The sequence below is a fragment of the Mobula hypostoma genome, chromosome 13 (assembly GCF_963921235.1).
Source record: "Mobula hypostoma chromosome 13, sMobHyp1.1, whole genome shotgun sequence".
In the NCBI taxonomy this organism is placed as follows: Eukaryota; Metazoa; Chordata; class Chondrichthyes; order Myliobatiformes; family Myliobatidae; genus Mobula; species Mobula hypostoma.
The window spans coordinates 4,768,535-4,782,783 of NC_086109.1; the positions used below are offsets into that span (position 1 = coordinate 4,768,535).

The following is a 14,249-nucleotide window of genomic DNA, read 5'->3' on the forward strand; positions in this document are numbered from 1 at the left end:
TCGTTCAAATTCGGAAACTGATCAAACAATGGTTTATAAAATTCTGGACAATCCATATTAGGAGCATAAACATTAACCAAAACTACTTTTTTATTAAATAGTAAACCACTAACCAATAAAAATCTACCATTCGGATCAGAGATAATATCCTGTTGTATAAAAGTAACTGAGGAATCTATAAAAATAGAGACGCCTCGAATCTTAGCATTGGAGTTCGAATGAAATTGTTGTTCCTTCCAGAATTTGAAAAAACGTAGTCTGTCCCCCCTCCGCACATGGGTCTCTTGTAAAAATAAAATTTGTGCTTTAAGTCTCCGGAACACTTTAAAAACTTTTTTTCTTTTAATAGGATGATTAAGACCATTAGTATTCCAGGAGACAAAATTAATAATAGACTCCATAAATCCTAAAGTCAACCCACAACAAGGAGGATTGACAATAGGCGCGACCCACAAACCCGGAGAGGAAACAGAACATACAAAAGATACCAGGGAAAAGGACGCAACCAGTACTTCAATAATGTATATAGCCCAAAGAAAAACAAACTAAAACGTGAAGCCCCTCCCGCCACCCCCCAGCCCAAGACCCCAAGGCAAAATCTAAAGCAGACCCGCCAGAAAGAAGCAAGCGCTAAAACTACCCCCATGACTTCCGGTATACGCTCCCTAAAAAAAAGGTATAAATATGAAAAGGATCAGCTAATTGTAAAACAGTAAAAAAAAAGTAAAAAAAAGTTAGCTCAATTAGAATACACACAGAACAGAACAAAAGCCGGAAAATATATATTAAAAAAAACCACAATAAACCTCAAACTCATGAATAGACACAGCAACAAAAAAAAAATAGGATTATTAACATAAAGTGATTATAAAAAGCAAAACAGAATAAAATTTAAAAAAAACTACAAAATTTAAGGCCGCACAGGAAATACGTAAGATGACAAAAGGGAAGTAACCACCCAGAATCCCCTGGGAAAAGAAAGAAATGACGCAGTTAAAAAGAAAGTTTAGCAGCCATATTAAGAAATCGAAAGTAAACTTTTCTGCCCAAATAGGGCACAGAAAAGTTAAAACCAACCAATTCACAGCCTCCGATCAACGGAGAAAATTAAAAAAAAGGCAATTAAGATGTTGAAGATGAAAGTTGATCCAGATAACTCTGGGCATCCGATGGAGAATCAAAAAAACGAAGGGCTCCATCTAACATGCGAATCCTTAGACGTGCAGGGTACAGCAGCGCTGGTCTTAAATCCATCTTATAGAATTCCGACATCACGGATCTGTAACGGACCCGTTGGTCCCAGATTGGTTTACTGAAATCTTCCACGAATCGGAACTTAAGATCCGAAAAATCAATGAAACCTTTAGATCGAGCGAATCGAAACAGTCTCTCCTTGTCTTGAAAGTAATGAAAACGTAAGATAACATGCCTAGGTCTATCTGACCTAGACGAGTATGATGGGATTCTGTGAACACGATCCAGTAGCGGTGGTTGGTCAGGAAATACAGTAGGGAATGCATCTTTTAAAAGTTGGGAGAAATATTTCATAGGGTTGTTAGCTTCCACGGCTTCCCTGACGCCAATCATTTGTAAATTCTGCCGTCGCATTCTAGATTCCAAGTCAGAGTTTTTAAAAGTCAAAAAGTCAAGTTTCTTCTTCATTACATTAATTGTTTCTTCGATTTTCCCCATCTTAAGCTCACTTTGTTGCGCGGATTTTTGAAGATCAGATATAGCCGACTGATGTTCCGCAATACATGTTTGCATCTTATCAATTAAATCGGCAATTTTCTGGAACTTAGTTGAGATTTCCGTATGAATCAGGTCTTTAACAAAGCCCGCAATTTCTGTACGAATCATCTCCCTAACAGAGGTTGAAATTTCCCTCTGAATTAACTCCGATATCGCTTTCAAAGTCACCGGTGATTCAGTCGGAGGGAGATCCGTAGCTTTCGGTTTAACCGGAGGTTTACCATCCTTGCCGTCTTTCCCGTTCTTAGACATAGCCGATCTCAGTATCATCCAATTGTCAGAGAATTCAGTTTAATTCAAAGTATTGTAAAAATTGATGCCTTAATAGTTAATTAAAGTATAGCTGACCATAGAGAAAAAAACTCAGAGGTAATGGAGCGAGTCAAGAACGCGACTTCACTCCATGAGCGCTACCGGAAGTCCCCCAAGAATCTATCAACCTCTACCTTAATTATACTTAATGACGGCCTCCACAGCCGCATGTGGCAACATAAGGTGCTTGGAAGAAGGTACAGAGGAGATGTCAGGGGTAAGTTTTTTTATGCAGAGAGTGGTGAGTGTGTGGAAAGGGCTGCTGGCAACGGTGGAGTAGCAAATTTGAAGTAGCAAAATACAAACATAAATTAAAATTAATTTCAGCATTTAGTATTTTATTCCATATTCCCGTTCAACACAGGAAACAGACATTTTGGTCATCAGGTCTATGCTGTTCTGTGGTGGGATTAGTACAGATATGCATGGTGGTCAGCATAGACTCAATGGGCAAAAAGCCTACAGGTAATGGCTCTTCTGTCTATGTTCCAGATCCCACTTATCCATACAAGAGTACAATTCACAGTGGGCAATTAACCTACTATCACACACATCTTTGGGATGTGGAAAAATGTCGAACATTCGGGGAGAGAGATCCACATGGTCACTGGGAGAACATACAAAGTCCACACAGACAGTGCCAGAGTTCAGGATTGAACACAGGTCACTGGAACGGTGAGGCAGTGCATGTACCAGTTAGGCCACTGGCCTGCACGCTGCACCATTCATACTGCAGCTCTGGGCAGGAACTCGCCACTGCCTCCTATTTGTCACTCACAGGTAGGCAATAAAATTTCAGTCCTGACCACGATGAAACATAACAAAATCTCAAATGATTCAATTCAGAATTGCTTTCAATTTCTTTTTCTTTTAAACAAATTAATGAAATGTTTTGACAAGTACTGCATTTCAATCAATTTACTCTTGGAAAATTATACAAAGGTTTACATACCAACACTTGTTCCGACAGATCCACCTTTAGTTGGGAGATTTAAAAAAATTGATTATAGGTACCATAAATGCAAATACACTCTTCAGTATTGTATAAGTAATTCATTACTGATACTGAACAAAACAGTATTGTATGGTCTTAATTATATCACTAGTTCTGCATTAAAAGTGACCATACTGTAAACAGAGATAAGGAAAATAATTTTAGAAATAGGACTCTAGTTCATATTACAAGGTGTTTCTGGTCTCAGGTCGTTTTTTTTTGTTACTCTATCATGCACTTTTGATTGGGGCAGATTGCAAATAACAAACTGAACTGAACAGAACTGAATATGCCTGGACTCTTCGATTTTTTGTTTTCTATTCTGTTTTTCACTTTTTTTTAAGTTGCCGTTTGTGCAATTTTATTTTGCAAGGGAGGGTTGATTTTTTTTGTTGAATGCTTCCATGGTTTTCTGTGTTTCATGGCTGTCTGTTGGAAAATGAATCTCAAAATTGTAGACTACTTACACATTTTGATAATAAATGTACTTTGAATTTAAATTTTCTATCTTTGAGTTTTGCTTGAGGTCTTGAACAAATTCTAATGATTTTTGGGTTCCTGTGCATGCTACAATCTTTGACAAGCACCAAATATTGCAGAATCAGAAATAAGGATCAGAATCAGGCTTATTATCACTGATATCTGTTGTGAAATTTGTCTTGTGGCAGCAGTTGAGTGCAGTAAGAAATATATACGGGGTGACAGGGTGAAGATATGCTTCTACCAAAGGAGGTGTAAGGCACTCCTTTCCTCTGCTAGCCTGTGGGTCACCCTTAGACAAGGTGTAGCACCTGCTTAGTCACTTGATCAGGGTCACATGAAGCCACGGGAGCAGTCGTATGAGCAGCTGGTGCACATCCAGGTCCTGGTTATGTGACCACTGACACCAGGCAGACAATCTCTGAAGAGTATTGATAATGGCCAGGGTCACCTGTCTTGTAAAGATACCGCCCAGAAGAAACCGCTTCTGTAGAAATATTATATATTCTGTAGGATAACTGCTTTCTCTGGGCAGTGTCTTAAATAAATAATGCAAAAATAGTGAGGTCATGTTCATGGGTTCACGAACCATTCAGAAATTTGATAGCAGAAGCTGTTCCCAAAACATTGAGTGAGGCTCCAGTAACTACTGCTTGATGGTAGTAATACTATGCACAGTGATTTATAAATTAATAATGATTAATCCTGCTATAGCAGATCCATCAGACAAGGAGAGTTTCAGTAGGTTGGATCTGCATTCTTTAGGTTAGAAGAATGGGAGGATGCCACAAGCCCATAAGTAGTAGAAGCAAAGTTAGGCCATTCAGCCCATCAAGTCTGCTCTGCCATTCCATCATGGCTGGTTTATTTTCCCTTTCAACCCCATTCTCCTGCCTTCTCCCAGCAACCTATGATGTCCTGACTAATCAAGAACCTATCAATCTCTGCTTTAAATACACCCAAATGACTTGGCCTCTACAGATGTCTGTGACAACAAATTCCACAGATTCACTACCCTGTGGCTAAAGTTATTCCTCCTCATCTCTGTCTAAAGGGTTATCCTTCTATTCTGAGGTTGTGCTATTTCTAGATCCTTCCCCGCCCCCCCCATCGGAAACATTCTCCCAATGTCCACTTGATCTAGGCTTATCGTTATACAAGTTTCAATGAGATTATCCCTGATACTTCTAAACTACAGCGAGTACAGATCCAGAGCCATAAAATGTTTCTCATCCATTAACTCTTACAATCCCAGGATCATTCTTGTAAACCACTTTTGGACCTTCTCCGATGCCAGCACATTCTTTCTTAGATCTGGGGCTCAACACTGCTCATAACACTCCAAATATGGTCTGATAAATGCTTTATAAATACCTGAATAAGATATCCAAAGATCAGACTACAAGATATAGGAGCAGAATCAGGCCATTCGGCCCATTGAGTCTGTTTTAATTGTGGAAGGATCAACAGGGTAGAGATGGGAGCAGGTTTATTCTGGCAGCGGTGTCCAGAACTTGAGGTCACAATCTCAAAATAAGGACTATTTAGGACTGAAACAAGGTTTAACTTCATAACTGTGCTGTTGCTACAGAACAACAAATTTCAAGAATATGTCAGTGATAATAAACCTGATTCTGAATTAGGAATTTCTGCAGAACTCAGGATGAGGGGAGCAATTACTTGTGGGGACTAGCGCCAAATGAAAGTGAGCAGGACCTGTCAGGATCTTCTGCAGAGCCTGAGATCACTTGGGTAATTAGATAACTGGCAAGGGCCAATAAAAATAATTTGGGTTTTAGCTGTTCACATTTACGTCCTGACATCTCTGTCCGTGATGAGGCCACACTCAGATTGGAGGAGCAACACCTCAGATTCAACATCAGCATCTTCTCAGCAATCTGAAACTACTTCTTAACTTCTCTTGCTCAGTTCTGACATAAGGTCTCTGACCCAAATCATTAAATGCTCTCATTACAGATGTTGCCTTTACTGAGATTTTCCAGTATTTTTGCATTTTTAGTCAGTTTTGAAGCAGATTCTCCTTTACACGTTCAGATTTCAAGTGACAATTAGTGTTATCTCCAAATGGTATTTCTAAAAGTCTCTGAGAAACATTTTATTAATATTACCAACAAATATGAATGAATATTTCAGAGCCCAATGCTGACCTCAAAGAACCTTACTTGCAACAGAAGACAACTGTTTTACAAGAATGTTTCCCGAAACACGTCTGAAGATAAATACTTACCAGTAGTAGCTGTTGTGGTATTTTGCATCGCTGTTGTGTTGTTACTTCCAGCTAATAAAGGAGAGAGAAATAAGATTATTCAAAGAGAAAGAAATAGGATTACTGAATGTCATTAGGTACAACTTGAAAAGAATATCCCTTAAACTTTTGCTAGTGATAAATAGTGTAATTGTGTGTAGAAGTGGTCTTCCTACTCACAGCCAATGAAGGGGAAAGAAATAAAATCATTTAACTCAGAAGGTAACAACCTGACAAACATATTCTTTAAACCTTTACTGGTGACAAATACTTACTTGTTGGTGTAGAAGTTGTATTGCTACTCGCAGCTAAATTATTCAAACATCTCAGAAAGCAACAGCTTTACAACCTCTGCAAGGGACTGGCAGCTGTTGGTGGACCTTGAACAGCAGCTGAAGTTCCCCAACCATATGGCAGCCACCACCCTGCGACCAGACATTGTCCTAACATTTTGAGTCTACTAAGCAAGTGGTGCTGCTGGAGCTGACAGTCCCATGGGAAGATCGCTTGGAAGAGACCTTTGAAAGGAAGCTCTCCAACTGTCAGCAGGCTGGATGGAGAGCGAGGTGTCTCCCAGTGGAGGTTGGTTGTAGGGGATTCGTAGCCTGTTCCTTAGTTACAGCCTTCAGCAATTTGGGCATCGAGGGAGAGAGGAAGAGGAGAGCCATCTGCAGTACCACCGATGCGGCAGAGAGGGCCTCAAGATGGCTGTGGCTCCAAAGAGGGGAGCCATGGAGTCATAAGTAGCTAGCCATCTGGACACAAGCTGGGGTCTGATCAGCCCCGGCTGGGTCACCTGGAGGAGGTTGTATGATGTTGAAAGACCCGAAACACCCAATGATTCCGGGAACATCACTGAAGATGTGTCCAGAAGCATCAGTAGATGTATGTACACAGCTGGTGACAAATACTTACTTGCTGGTGTAGAAGTTATATTGATACTTGCAGCTAAAGGGGAAAGAAATAGAATCACGGTCAAATTCAGAACAGTTTTATAAGAAAATCTCTTGAGCCCAAATTAGATGCTCAGTTGGTGTACTTAGAATGATGATACTTGTAGGTAACAAAGTGGAAAGAAACATAATTATTCAAACATCTCAGAAAGCAACAGCTTTGCAACAATACTCCATTAACCATTGCAAGTGAAGTAAACACAGAAATGGTTGGTAAAACTCAGCGGGTCAAGCAATATCTGAGGAGGAAGAAAGTTAATTTTTCAGCTCAAAGACCTTTCATCAGAACGCACTGTTACTCAAGTTCAGTAATCACCTTGCTGTAGATGACCAAGATTGTGGGCAGACTCTGTTTGTGTTTAGCTATCCTCCACTCAGAAGCAAGTCGCCTCGGGTTCAGCACAAGAAATTGCCACAATTTGTGTTCTTGGTTTGGCCACACAGACTGGTTTCTAACCATATCGGCTCAGTTCTGTCTGCAGCAAGTCAAGTTTCCTGCCTCACTCAAACCCACTGGCTGATGGTGCGATCAATAATTCTACTGTAGCACATGTACTGATCAGTGATATGAAAGGAATTTTGGGTGTGACATGATCTGAAATAGTTTGAGAACATTTGCTGTAAAATGCAAATCAAATAACAATCCAACATTACAACAATTCCACCTTTATTTCTCCTCCACTGCTCTTGTCTAAGCTGCTGGTGAATTCCAACACTCACTACTTTATACCAAGTACAGTTCTCATCTTTTTTTCCTCAAGCAAGGTCCTCGATGCAGAGTTGACAGGTTTCATTTCTTTTTCCACAGATGCTGCTTGACTGGCTGAGATCTTCCAGTGTTTGTATTTTTGTTGCAGATTCCTGCATCTGCAGTTTCCTTCCTCACTCAACGTGTTCTGGTTGATGTCTGGCAAAGAGATCTGGACCTTTGAGTCCCGAATACAGACAAGAAACAGAGGTCCTTCATGGTCAGTATGGACATAGGAGGGTTAAAGGTTTCTTTCTGTACCGTACAACTAAACAGATGTGTAGTGGAGAGTGTATCGACTAGCTGCATCAAAATCTGGTATGGAAAAACCAATACCTTTGAATGCAACTTACTACAAAAGGTGCTAGATTCAGCCCAGTATATCACAGCCATATCCCTCCCAGCTATTGAGCACATCTACATGAAATAGGTAGGAAAGCAGCATCCATCATCAGAGATCCCCACCACCTAGGCCAAGCTCTTTTCTCGCTGCTGCCATCAGATAGAAGGTACAAGAGCCTCAGGACCCGCACCAGCAGGATCAAGAACAGTACTATCCCTCAACATCAGGCTCTTGAATAAAAGGGGATAATGACACTCACTAGCCCATCCATTGAGATGTTCCCACAATCAATGATCTCACTTTAAGGAAGTTTGTTGTCTTCTGCACTCTGGTTGATCTTTCATTGATCCTGTTATAGTTACTATTCTATAGATTAGCTGAGTATGCCCACAAGAAAATGCATCTCAGTGTTGTATATGCTGACGTACATGTACTTTGAACTTTACACCCAAAGGCAGATGGCTTGCTGGGTGGTGCTGCTGACTGGGCCGGAATGGAACATCCCACACTGTATCTGAAGGGGTATGAGCCAAGTAGCACTTGTTGGGGAGCAGCCTTGGTTGGCAGGGATGGGTTGGGACAAAGAGACAATTTTAATGTTGTACAACTTTATAACTCGTATTTGGTATTCTCCAAAGGAAGAGCCAAAGAGTGGTAGTAGAGAATTGCTTCTCCGAGTGGAGGCCTGTGACTAGTGGTGTGCCACAGGGATCAGTGCTGGGTCCATTGTTATTTGTCATCTATATCAATGATCTGGATGATAATGTGGTAAATTGGATCAGCAAATTTGCTGATGATACAAAGATTGGAGGTGTAGTAGACAGTGAGGGCAGCTGGAAAAATGGGCTGAAAAATGGCAGATGGAGTTTAATACAGACAAGTGTGAGGTATTGCACGTTGGAAGGACAAACCAAGGTAGAACATACAGGGTTAATGGTAAGGCACTGAGGAGTGCAGTGGAACAGAGGGATCTGGGAATACAGATACAAAATTCCCCAAAAGTGTCGTCACAGGTAGATAGGGTCGTAAAGAGAGCTTTTGGTACATTGGCCTTTATTAATCAAAGTATTGAGTATAAGAGCTGGAATGTTATGATGAGGTTGTATAAGGCATTGGTGAGGCCGAATCTGGAGTATTGTGTTCAGTTTTGGTCACCAAATTACAGGAAGGATATAAATAAGGTTGAAAGAGTGCAGAGAAGGTTTACAAGGATGTTGCCGGGGTTTGAGAAACTCAGTTACAGAGAAAGATTGAATAGGTTAGGACTTTATTCCCTGGAGCATAGAAGAATGAGGGGAGATTTGATAGAGGTATATAAAATTATGATGGGTATAGATAGAGTGAATGCAAGCAGGCTTTTTCCACTGAGGCAAGGGGAGAAAAAAACCAGAGGACATGGGTTAAGGCTGAGGGGGGGAAAGTTTAAAGGGAACATTGGGGGGGGGCTTCTTCACAGAGAGAGTGGTGGGAGTATGGAATGAGCTGCCAGACGAGGTGGTAAATGCAGGTTCTTTTTTTAACATTTAAGAATAAATTGGACAGATACATGGATGGGAGGTGTACGGAGGGATATGGTCCGTGTGCAGGTCAGTGGGACTAGGCAGAAAATGGTTCGGCACAGCCAAGGAGGGCCAAAAGGCCTGTTTCTGTGCTGTAGTTTCTGTGGTTTCTATGGTAGTGGAGGTGCGAGGAGAGAGGGGTAAGAGGGGAGTCAGAATGGAGAATGGAAAAAGAGAGAAGGGGAGGGGGAGAAATTACTGGCAGTTAGAGAAATCCATGTTCACGTCATCTGGTCTACTCAAAATGGGCAGTGAGGTCTGTTTTTTTTGCCAAGACAGTTAACGCTTACAGCTCATTTGTTAATGTCAATCACTCACAACAACCAAAATTGCTTTTTTAAAAGTGAAGATTTCAGGAAGTGAACAAGATTGCAGTTGAGTAAAACATGTCAACCTTACAAAAATGATTTCACCATATTGTAGATAACAATTCTGCAGTATGTTGAAAATGGGGTGTCAGGGAGGGGTAGCACCTCTGGTGGGGGAACATGTCGCGTCCTTTTCAGGGCGGTTGGTCCACCTTTGGTCTCCACCTGGCACTCAGCTCTCACCTGTGGCTCCCCGTAGCTGTTTGCATGCGACAGCGGCCATACCCTGGGCAACGGCTTCGACAAGCCGGCTAAACCAGGTGAGGGTAGCCGACGGGTCTCAAACCCTCGGTGAGATAGGGAGTTGTCTATTCCAGCATGTGAAGACAGACTCCGGTGGATTGAGCGGACGAGACCAATGGAAGGTCCAACGGTCAAGAAGGCGGTCTCTGCAAGCGTCGTGGAACGTGTAGAGCAGGACAAGACACAGAAGACGTCCTGGTCATCCACTGCGCCTAGTCCCATCTCCAGCCGTCTAGACTCTGTCTTGCCACTGGATTCAGATGGGAATTGGGAAGAGAGAGTGAGGCTGACACTGCACAACTCTCCCTCACTTAAATCCAAATCACGCGCTAGTCTCGACCCCATCATATTGGTGTCGAGGTCCTCATCGACGTCAATGATGGACGAACAAGAATGTTGAGAAACAAGGTTACCAAAAAAAAACAGTGGTATTGAACAAGAGAAAATACGCAGATACTAGAAATCCAAGCAATACATAGAAAATGCTGGAGGCTAGGCAGCATCTATGGAAAAACAGTACAGTTGATGTTTCGGGCTGAAACCCTTCAGCAGGACTGCAGAAAAAAGTTGAGGAGTCTGAGTAAAAGGTTGGGGGGACGGGAGGAAGGAACACAAGATGATCAGTGAAACCGGGGGTGGGCTGGTGAAGTAAAGAGTTGGGAAATAGATTAATGAAAGCGATACAGGGCTGGAGAAGAGGGCATCTAATAGGAGTAGACACAAGGCCATGGAAGAAAGAAAGAGGGAGGAGCACCAGAGGGAGGCAATTGACAGGCAAGGAGATAAAGTGAGAGAGGGAAATGGGGATGGGGAATAGAGAATGGGGGGGGGTGTGGTGGCATTACTGGAAGTTCAAGAAATCGATGTTCATGCCATCAGGTTGGAGGCTACCCAGATGGAATACAAGGTGTTGCTCCTCCAACCTGAGTGTAGCCTCATCGCGACAGTAGAGGAGGCCATGGATGGACATATGAGAATGGGAAGTAGGATTAAAATGGGTGGCCACTGGGAGATCCCTCTTTTTCTGGCAGATGGAGCACAGGTGCTTGGCGAAGTGGTATTGACTGATCTCTTGTGTGGAACGAAGGGGAGGAGAGTGCCCCCCCACCCCACCCCGGAATTCAGTGTACTATGGACGCCAATAACTGTTTTTTAATATGAATATAGTAACTGTATTGAAACCCTTAACCTTTGTATGTTTTTTGTCACTGAATGAAGTTTTATACGTTTTATAAAAAATAGAAAGGTGGGGAGTACAGCCTGGCCACAGGGCCGATACCAAACAAGATAGCCTTGTCGCAGCATCCATCAGCAGGGACCCCTACCACCCTGCTCGTCATGTTCTCTTCTCACTGCTGCCGTCAGAAGCCTCAGGACTCACCCCATCAAGTTCAGGAACAGTTATTACCCCTCAACCATCAGACTCTTGAACCAGAGGGGATAACGTCACTCAGCCCAACAGTGAACTGCTCCCACAGCCTATGGACGTGCTTTCAAGGAGTCTTCATCTCATGTTCTTTGTATTTATTGCTTATTTATTTAGTATTTTGTTTTTATTTTATTTGTTTTTCCCCTCTTTTTGTATTTGCAGAGTTAGTTGGGGTTTTTTTGCATATTGGTTGTTGGTATTGTTTGCTGTACTTATATCCACAAGAAAGTGAACTTCAGGGCTGTATATTGTGACATATGTGTACTTAGATAGTAAATTTACTTTGAACGTTGATATTCTCGGGACACAGAGAAATTCCTGGGATAGTTTAAGTCAAGGTTTCCCATCCTGGGGCCTGTGGACTCCTTGTTTAGTTGTATTGGTCTATGGCATAAAAAAGGTTGAGAACCCTTGTTTAAGATAACTCCAACAAGGATCTAAACCAACAGTAGAATCAGGAAAATTCAGAAAGATTTGGTCCAGGTGTGGGTCAATGGGACTAGGCAGAGTAATAATATGGCGCGGAATCGATGGAACAAAGGGCTGCTTCTGTGCTGTAGAGCTCTGTTACTCTAAGACTCTAATAATAAAGCTGCAGGAATCCAAAGAACCCAACATCTGAATAATATTGATTCACAGATATACAAGCAAAGTGCTGAGGGATGGCACAATACTGTAGCAGTGAGCATAACATAATGACAGGAACGACATCCAGGTTCAATTCCCACCGTGTTTGTAAGTAGCTTGTAAGTACTCCCTGAGACGGCATCGGTTTCCTCCCACAGTACAAAATTGTACAGGTTAGTAGGTCACATGGGTATAGCTGGGCGGCCGTGTCTCATTGGACTAGAAGGGCTTGTTACTGTGCTGCATCTCCACATTAAGTATATTTAATTAAAAAAAACAGAAAATGCACTATGGCATCTACAGGTCTCTTCCAGTCACACTTAGAATGTCTAGAGCAGATCCAAGCTGTTCCATACAGTAAGGTTCAGCATATGGGCAGTTAGGATTCTTTAAATATAATGGCTCATGGATGATATAAAAGTAGAGGGTTATGTAGGAGGGAAGGTTTAAAGTAGGTCAAAAGGTCAGCACACCATGGGCCAAAGGGCTTGTACTGTGCTGTATTGTTCCTATGATCTGAATGACAATAGTAAGAGTAAGGAACGAATTACACATTAAATGTTGGGTCTGGAAGACCGAAGTTATAAGGAAAGGTCGAATAGGTTTGGACTTTATTCCTTAGAATATAAAAGATTGAGCAGAGATTTGATAGAGGTACACAAAATTATGAGGAGTATACCCACTGAGGTTGGGTGGACTATAACCAGAGGTCATGGGTTAAAGGTGAAAGGTGAAAAGTTTAAGGGGAACATGAGGGGAAACCTTCACTCAGAGGGTCGTGAAAGTGTGGAACGAGCTGCCAGCACAAGTGGTGCATGCAAACTCAATTTCAATATTTAAGTAAAGCTTGGATAGGTACGTAGATGGGAGGGCTATGGTCCTTATGCAGATGGATGAAAGTAGGCAGTTTAAATGGTTTGGCATGGACTAGATGGGCCAAAGGGCCTGTTTTTCTACTATAATCCTCTGTGACTCTAAATTGTCAATGTTCAATTTGAAGTAGCAAAATACAAACATAAATTAAAATTAATTTCAGCATTTAGTATTTTATTCCATATTCCCGTTCAACACAGGAAACAGACATTTTGGTCATCAGGTCTATGCTGTTCTGTGGTGGGATTAGTACAGATATGCATGGTGGTCAGCATAGACTCAATGGGCAAAAAGCCTACAGGTAATGGCTCTTCTGTCTATGTTCCAGATCCCACTTATCCATACAAGAGTACAATTCACAGTGGGCAATTAACCTACTATCACACACATCTTTGGGATGTGGAAAAATGTCGAACATTCGGGGAGAGAGATCCACATGGTCACTGGGAGAACATACAAAGTCCACACAGACAGTGCCAGAGTTCAGGATTGAACACAGGTCACTGGAACGGTGAGGCAGTGCATGTACCAGTTAGGCCACTGGCCTGCACGCTGCACCATTCATACTGCAGCTCTGGGCAGGAACTCGCCACTGCCTCCTATTTGTCACTCACAGGTAGGCAATAAAATTTCAGTCCTGACCACGATGAAACATAACAAAATCTCAAATGATTCAATTCAGAATTGCTTTCAATTTCTTTTTCTTGCCAATTTTATCACTGTGAACATAAAAATCACTTCTTGTTTTCTTTAATTGGTTTACAATCGAGGACGAGAGTAGTAAACTGTATTCCATTTGAAGTTCAGTTCTTTGTTTGTATAGCTCCTCAGAAGGAGCCATAACATATTTCTTATCAATTTCTTTAATCTTGTCCATAATTGCCATCTCCTCCTGCTTCTGTTTCTTCCTCAAAGCAGCGGAATACGAAATAATCTGACCCCGAATATAGGCTTTAAAAGTGTCCCAAAGAGTGTTAACCGAAATATCTTCTGTATGGTTAATTGTAAAAAAAAGCTCAATCTGTTCATTCATAAAATTAACAAAGTCCGAGTCCTGAAGCAACAGCGAATTAAAACGCCATTGTCTATTGTTCGGTATATTGGCCATAATTTTAATAGAAAGCTTAAGTGGAGCATGATCCGAAATGGTTATAGAATCATAATCACATTCAATCACTGAAGGAATGAGACGAGAATCAATAAAAAAATAATCAATTCTTGAATAGGAATGATGAACATGTGAAAAAAAGGAAAAATCTTTTTCCTGAGGATGCAGAAAACGCCAAATGTCCGTCGACCCAG

At 41.6% G+C, this 14,249-nt stretch overlaps 1 protein-coding gene across 5 annotated transcripts in view; it reads right to left on the reverse strand.

The window, feature by feature from the left end:
• The window catches only part of LOC134355374 (complement receptor type 1-like), a 103,304-nt gene that overhangs the window by 67,924 nt on the left and 21,131 nt on the right, over window positions 1-14,249 (reverse strand). For all 5 annotated transcript variants that reach the window (XM_063065161.1, XM_063065165.1, XM_063065162.1 and 2 more), the window contains exons 9-11: window positions 6,720-6,752; window positions 5,787-5,837; window positions 3,017-3,040 (exon numbers count right to left, since the gene is read on the reverse strand). In XM_063065161.1, the coding sequence (XP_062921231.1) occupies window positions 3,017-3,040; window positions 5,787-5,837; window positions 6,720-6,752 (108 nt within the window). The remainder of the gene's footprint in view (window positions 1-3,016; window positions 3,041-5,786; window positions 5,838-6,719; window positions 6,753-14,249) is intronic.